At 37.8% G+C, this 7,764-nt stretch overlaps 1 protein-coding gene across 1 annotated transcript in view; it reads left to right on the top strand.

Moving 5' to 3' along the window:
• Nucleotides 1-7,764, top strand: part of LOC111139705 (microtubule associated serine/threonine kinase like) — a 31,300-nt gene that overhangs the window by 650 nt on the left and 22,886 nt on the right. Inside the window, 1 exon segment of the mRNA XM_022492047.1 lies at nucleotides 1,142-1,279. Coding sequence (XP_022347755.1) covers nucleotides 1,142-1,279 — 138 coding nt within the window.

Raw genomic sequence — 7,764 nt, 5'->3', positions numbered from 1 at the left:
GCCTAAGTGTCTCAGTCAGTTGAGCGCTCAGGTCTTGATCCCGGAGTCCTGGGAGTCCCGGGATGGAGCCGCATATCGCTTCGCTCTTCAAACCTTACCTAACCTTTCCGACCCACTCCATTGAAATTAATTCTTCCTTGCTTCATATGTTCCACCAATTTTTTGCTTTTCTTTCTACTCTGTTTCCTAATCAGTCATTATCAGTTGTCGAAATAAAAATACCAATTCATTTTTTCGATAAATATTTGTTGAGTATCCCTTTTGTGTGTAGGGTCTAGGGTCCAGTGTTGCACAAAAACAAACATGCCTTCACAGAGTTTCCAATCTAGTGGAATGACAGGTAAAATCACGTTACAGACTGGCTTTGTCAATTTCCCTCAGTTTTCTTATGGAAAGTATATAAGGCTGGAATTTATAGTGTATTAATTATACACATTAATAGTGATTTTATTACTCTTAATGAGTCCCTGGAAGAAATATGTCTTTTAATCTTTCTGACAACTGATCTCAATGTTACTGACTGTTCAGTTTAGTGCTCCAATCTTAATATAGATTATATTACAGTTTTGCTTCTGTACCAGTTACCTGGCAACTTGAAAAGAGTAGTTTGTTATTTTCTGTAAGACTGCATTTGAGATTGTTAACTTTCAGTAGTTTTAACTATTAAGGTTTTTTTCCTGGGCGAACAAACTTCCAATATTCTTCCTCTCTCTGATTCAATTCCCATCCATCAAAGAATCAGAAGTTAAAGAAAATTTATTAGCTCCTAATTATCTGTGCCTAGGTTCCTGATTATCTGGGGGCTTATTAGGAACATTACTACCTTTGAATTTGTTATAAGACTAGTAGGATGGAACTATTTTTCTACAAATATGTAGGGCACTAGGGGAGCATGTGTTTACTTCTTTTTCCTTCTCAAAAGGGATGCGATGCCACTTGATGCTAAAATAAGCCGTTCTCTGAAGAAATGTTAGTTCTGTTTACCATATTAGCTCTTTTTCTGACCGGTTCCTGAGGGCAATGACAAGGACATCTATGTTCTTTCTATCTCTGGTTGTTTTCACAAAGGCAACTCCGAAACCTGAGAACACTCTTGTAATAAAAAAATAAAATGAATATATTGTTATGTTGTCTACCATAGGTTGTCAAAAAAGCAGATATGATCAACAAAAATATGACTCATCAGGTACAAGCTGAGAGGGATGCCTTAGCCCTAAGCAAAAGTCCTTTCATTGTCCATTTGTACTATTCACTACAGTCAGCAAACAATGTCTACTTGGTAAGTAATTAATTTTACATTGTTTTCATCATTTAGCAATCACCAAATTCATTGAATTAAGAATACAGTTGAGGTGGTAGGGGTGGCACTTGGCTGGCTCAGCCAGTAGAGCATCCAACCCTTGATCTCAGGGTTGTGAATTCAAGCCCCTCATTGGGTGTAGAGAGTACTTAAAAATAATTTTTTAAAGATTATTTATTTATTTATTTCACAGAGAGAGAGAGAGAGAGAGATCACAAATACGCGGAGAGACAGGCAGAGAGAGAGGGGGAAGCAGGCTCCCCGCTGAGCAGAGAGCCTGTGCGGGGCTCCATCCCAGGACCCTGAGATCACGACCTGAGCTGAAAGCAGACGCTCAACCCCCTGAGCCACCCGGGCACCCCCAAAATAAATTTTTAAGGCGTGTGTCAGTGGCTCAGTGGGTTAAGCGTCTGCCTTCGGCTCACGTCATGATCCCAGGGTCCTTGGTTCAAGCCCTGCATCATACTCCCTGCTCAGTAGAGAACCTGCTTCTCTTTCTCCCTCTGCCTGCTGCTCCCCCTGCTTGTGCGCTTTCTCTCCCTCTTTCTCTATGTCAAATAAATAAATAAATCTTTAAAAATATATATTTAAAAAAAAAAGAATACAGTCTCTGTGTTTAGAGTACTTGGGTTTGAATTACAACTTTTGCACTTACTAGCTTTATGACTTTGGCCAAGTTCCCGTAACTTCATATGGACCAGTGTTCTGTGGAGAAAAAGAACTAATAGAGTGTGTGTGTGTGTGTGTGTGTGTGTGTGTGTGTGTGTGTAGGGTGGAGATTTAAGGAATTGTTCTATGGGATTGTCATGGTTGGCAAGTCTGTAATCTTGCAGTATAAGCCAGCAGACTATAGACCCAGGGAATAGTTGATGTTGTAACTCAGGACTGAAAGCAGTGTAGAAGCAGAATTCCTTCTACTTGGGGTGGGGTGGGGATAGGGGGTATGGAGGACAATACCTTGATCTTTTTTTCTTTTAATGCTTTCAACTGACTGGATGGGGCCCACCTAGATTATGGAGGGTCATCAGCTTTTACTTAAAGTATACCTAAATGTGGGGCGCCTGGGTGGCTCAGTGGGTTAAAGCATCTTCCTTCAGCTCAAGTCATGATCCCAGGGTCCTGGGATAGGGCTCTCTGCTCGGCGGGGAACCTGCTTCTCCTGCCTCCCCTCTCTCTGCCTGCCTCTCTGCCTACTTGTGATCTCTGTCTGTCAAATAAATAAATAAAATCTTTAAAAAAGAAAAAAGTATACCTAAATGTTAATCTCATCTAAAACTCAACTTTAGAGCAACAATTATGTTCGTGTTTCACCAAGTCTCTGAGTACTATGGATTAGCCAAATGGGTACATAAAATTAAATGTCCCATGTTAGTTTCCTCATCTGTGAAATGGAGATAATAATAGCACCTACTTCAGAGGTTGTTATGAAATTTTAATAGGTAAATATAAAGCATGTAGAATAGTATCTGACAGTGCTAGACAAATAGTGCTAAAAATATTTGGTAAGTAAAGGACATATACTAGGAATACTATAAAGTTTGGTGTATAATAAAGCAAGTATTGGGAAGTGGTGGGTTTTGAGCATGCGGACTTTGAGAGTTGCTTGTTTGTCATTTCTAATGAAGAATTTGCGGGAGGGAGAATTGGTGAGGATATTTTAACTACAAATTGTAGAGATCTGACTCCTGAGGTAGTCTGTGGATTAAATGTTTAGCGTCTCCAATAGCTTCTGTTCAGTATGCACAAATGGTTTTCTACGGATGGTTAGGCCTTAGGATGTAGTTTTTTTGGCCCTGAATTTGTAATTTATGAACAGAATGTCATTTCATCATAATTGATTTGCCTTCAGGAGTGGAATACCTTTATCCTTGATATGCTAAAGCTCTCTGTAAGTCTTTGGAACATAACTGTGGGACACTTCAACTTTTTACTGTATCAAAAGCTTGAAACTAAACAGAACATGATATCCATCTTCAAGCTGTACACCTGAAAATTCAGGATAGATTATAAAAATAGAGTCTAAAACTCTTTTGGTACCTGCTGGTTAAATCCATTTTTAGTCTTTCAGTAAATCTGTGAGTATATTTAGACTGACCTTAAATGTGGCTTCAAAGATTTAATGGGAAGACTAGAAAACTTTGGAGAATAAGAAGTTTTTCTAGGACAGTGGTGAGCACTTGTTTTTCATTTGGACTAATTCAGGATCAATAAAAGTTTTTTTACACAGTTTAAGTACCTGAACTATTATCATATTATACTATTATTCTATACTGGTGACCTCATCCTTTCTAATGGCTACACAGAATTACATGGATTTATTAAGGAATTCCATAATTTTTATAACAAATGCCCTATTAATGAGTTGGTTTGGGTTCTTTGACTATTCTAAACAACACTCAAAAAAAAAAAAAAAAAAGGCCACTCCAACGAATAGCTTAGTATGAATGGTAGTAGCTGGTTTTAATGACCTTCTCTGTAAGCGACAAGACCTGGCAATACTGTGGGGAAGGATATTGGAGCAAAGATACAAAGTTGTATTGAAGGAATTCACCCTCAGGACAACATTAAGGGCAGCCCTTCAGGAGACCCCCTAGGTTCTAAGAAACCCAGAAATGTGGGTCTACTTTTTATAGGATGATTCACTCTCTGAGAGTGTTGAAAAAAATAGAGTAGCAGTAAGAAGGTGAAAAACAAATACTATAAGAATAATTGACTTTCCATTTTTTTAAGCCTGTGGTAAGCCAAACCTAGCCCACTGTTTCTGCACAGCCTGTGAGCTGAGAATAGTTTTGGCATTTTTTAAATGTTGAAAAAAATTGAAGGAAGAATAATACTTTGTGATAAGTGAAAACTATATGAAATTTGAATTTCAGTGACTAAATACATCTTATTGGAAGACAGCCACATTCTTTGTTTACTTATTGTCTATGGCTGCTCTTGGGCTACAACAGAAGATTGAGGTAGTTGCCACACAGACCGTATGGCTTGCAAAGCCTAAAATATTTACTATCTGGCTCTTCACAGAGAAAGAAGGAAACACTGACATATTCCATTCCCAAAGAAGGTAGGGGACTATTTAATCACACACGGCATACAGAACAGTATGTAGTAAAGGCATTAGAGAGCACCAGGAAGACTTAAAGGATTAAAACAATATCCTGTTAGTTTCAGGTGTAAATCATAGTGATTCCATATTTTTATACATTATGAAGTGAGCCCCACAGTAAGTCTAGTTACCGTCTGTCACCAAAGTTATTGCAGTGTCATTGGCTCTATTTCCTGTGCTGTACTTTTTCATCCCTGTAACTTAAGTATTTTACAACCTTTTTTTTAGAGGGGACAGGGGCAGAGGGAGAGAGAGAATCTTAAGCAGACTCCATTCCCAGCACAGAGCCCAACACCAAACTCGATTTCACGACCCTGAGATCATGACCTGAGCTGAAACCGAGAGTCGGCCACGAAACTGACTGAGCCACCCAGGCACCCCATCACATCTTTATAGAAAGAAAAAATATAACATAAGTTCATGCTAAAATTTCTTTTTTCTTTATGCTAAAATTTCCAATTCAGAGGGAAATCATAGAATTTTACCCAGCGTCTTTTAAAAAAATATATAACATATAAAAATATTTTGAAACAATGAATTCCTTTACCCTGACAATCTGGCTTCCTAAAAACATTAATGCAATTACTCCTTTGCTTTTTTTTTTTAATATTTTATTTATTTATTTGACAGAGATCACAAGTAGGCAGAGAGGCAGGAAGAGAGGAGGAAGCAGGCTCCCTGCGGAGCAGAGAGCCCGATGTGGGGCTCGATCCCAGGACTCTGGGATCGTGACCTGAGCCGAAGGCAGAGGCTTTAACCCACTGAGTTGCCCAGGTGCCCCTCGTTTGCTTTAACATATAACATTATGTATTTAATATTTTCAAAATAACAATATCGATATTGTTTTACTAACACTAAAACAACTAGAGTCAATTTAGGAGTTTCTTTTCCTGTTCTTTTTGTCCTTGGGATATAGTATCAAAATTCTGGATTTTGAAGTCACTTGAAATCATTTCTGCTTTGTTGTGAAACTTGAGACGGTGCTAGGGTCATTTGTTCCCCTTTTGTATCATAGATTTCTACTTAAAAAAAGGAATCCATAAAAGTGCTAGAAGAAGGAGGGGCGCCTGGGTGGCTCAGTGGGTTAAGCCTCTGTCTTCAGCTCAGGTCATGATCCCAGGTTCCTAGGATCAAGCCCCACATCAGGCTCTCTGCTCAGCAGCGGGCCGGCTTCCCCCCCTCTCTCTGCCTGCCTCTCTGCCTACTTGTGATCTCTCTCTCTCAAGTAAATAAATAAAACCTTAAAAAAAAAAAAAAGTACTAGAAGAAGGGGGCACCTAGATGGCTCAGTCAGTTAAGCGTCTACCTTCCACTCAGGTCATGATCCCAAGGTCCTGGGATTGAGCCCTATCTGTCTCCTTGCTCAGTGGGGAGTCTGCTTCTCCCTTTCCCCTTACCCCTGTTCATTCTCTCTCTCTCTCTCTCTCTCACTCTCATGTGCTCTCGCCAATAAATAATATAAAATCTTTCCTGAAAAATGTACTAGAAGGAAACTGATGTGAATGTTTTTGTAATCATAAATTGATATAGGTCTTACTAAGTACAAAATAAAACATTTTGATACAAAATACCATTTACATAGTCAAATAACAAGTCTGGAGAAAATATTGTTCAGAAAAATACAGAAAAGACTAATTTTACTACTATGTAAACAGATTTTATACATCAATAAGAAAGAATTAAATACCCGAGTAGAAAAATAGGCAAAGAATAGAAGTGATTCACAAAAGACACATGAAAGACCAAAAATAGGAGCACCTGGCTGGCTCAGTCAGTGGAACATGTGATTCTTGATCTAGGGGTTGTGGGGTCAAGCCCCACACTGGGTGTAGGGATTACTTTAAAATCTTAAAAAAAAAAACTGTAAAGATCCGAAATCTCCCTACAAGTGAATAAACATCTAAACAAGTCCTTTTGTTCTTAGATTGACAAAGAGAAAAAGATCAGTAATTATTGTTGACGAGGACATAACATTCTCATGAGCTCAAGTGCAGTATGTTTACTTATTTATTTACCTACTACTGAATTATAAACCCTTTCAGTGAAGAGACATTTTATTCTTGCTTATATTTCCAGTGCTAGCACTGTGTGTAGCACAGACTTGGGGCTTAGTAAATGTTTTAATGATTGATGTCATCAACAAAAACTGACTAATTTCTATATACCAGGGAAACTACTGACCTAAAGAGGAAAGAAAGGACTTTGTTTTATGAAGGTCTTACTAGGCAGTATTTTATATCTTAAAACTATACAGATTTTTAAGAATAATGACAGTGCCTGTAAAAGGAATAGTAGAGCTTTGCAACCACCTAGCAATATTGGAGTCAGACAAGAATCATCTGCGGTCACATGATGCTAAGATCAGTGCTTGAAATTTGTTGGGAAACAGGTTATTTACATACACTCAACATATTTGCTCCATTACTTATTAATTACCGGGGGTTAAAAAAAAGGACTTCATTGGAGAAATCTGGAAGTCACCACCTGAACTAAGTGATCAAAGTCAACATCCCCAGTAATGGAACTTGCTGACAGTAGTTGTCTCATCTGGTGGGAGTGTCTCTAAGAACGAGTCGACATTACTTACCTAGAATTCCTGCCAAAAATGCAAACCTGAATTGAATAGTGAGGAAATAATCAGATGTCAGGAAAGACTACCCCCCTCAACAAGGCAAAAATCTGTCCCAGTTTAAAGGAGGTTAAAGAGATGTGATAACTAAATGCCATGGAGGTCCTGGCTGGGGCAGGCTGGTAAGAAGTCTAATCAAGGACATTTATTGAGATACTCAGAGAAATTTGAATACAGACTATCAATTAGATAATAGTATTAGTATTAAATTCCTTGAGTTTTATTATGCTATAGTTAGGTAAGAATATTCTTGTCAAGAGATACATGACGAAGAATTTTGTGGCGACAGGTCATGATCTCTTCAACTTTATTCTCCGGTTATTTAGCAAAAACTTTAAAGCTATAAACATCATTTGTTAATGTTGCCACACTTTGAAACTGTTTAGTCTGAATAAAAATCATGCATTTAAGATATTTTTGCTAATAATCATGTTCCTTTGTTTATTATGTAATATAATTATGTTATTAACAAACATTTATTTTATATTCATACATGTGGAGAGGAAGAAAGCAAATGAGCAAAATGCTCACAGTGGTGAATCTAGATGAAGAGTACATGGGACTGTTCTTATACCTTTCTGTAAGTCTGAATTTTTATTCAGATTAAGCAGTTCAAATTCAATTTAAAAAAAAGATACGGCAACATGAGCAAACTTGGTATTAATGTGTACTGAGTAAGATCAAGAAAATGTGTCTGTTCCAGAGCCATGCTAAAAATAGATAACTATA

Source organism: Enhydra lutris, unplaced genomic scaffold (assembly GCF_002288905.1).
Source record: "Enhydra lutris kenyoni isolate GAN:26980312 unplaced genomic scaffold, ASM228890v2 scaffoldscaffold113, whole genome shotgun sequence".
Lineage (NCBI taxonomy): Eukaryota > Metazoa > Chordata > Mammalia > Carnivora > Mustelidae > Enhydra > Enhydra lutris.
Note: the sequence above shows the minus strand (reverse complement) of the source record. Positions and strands in the feature narration are given on the sequence as shown.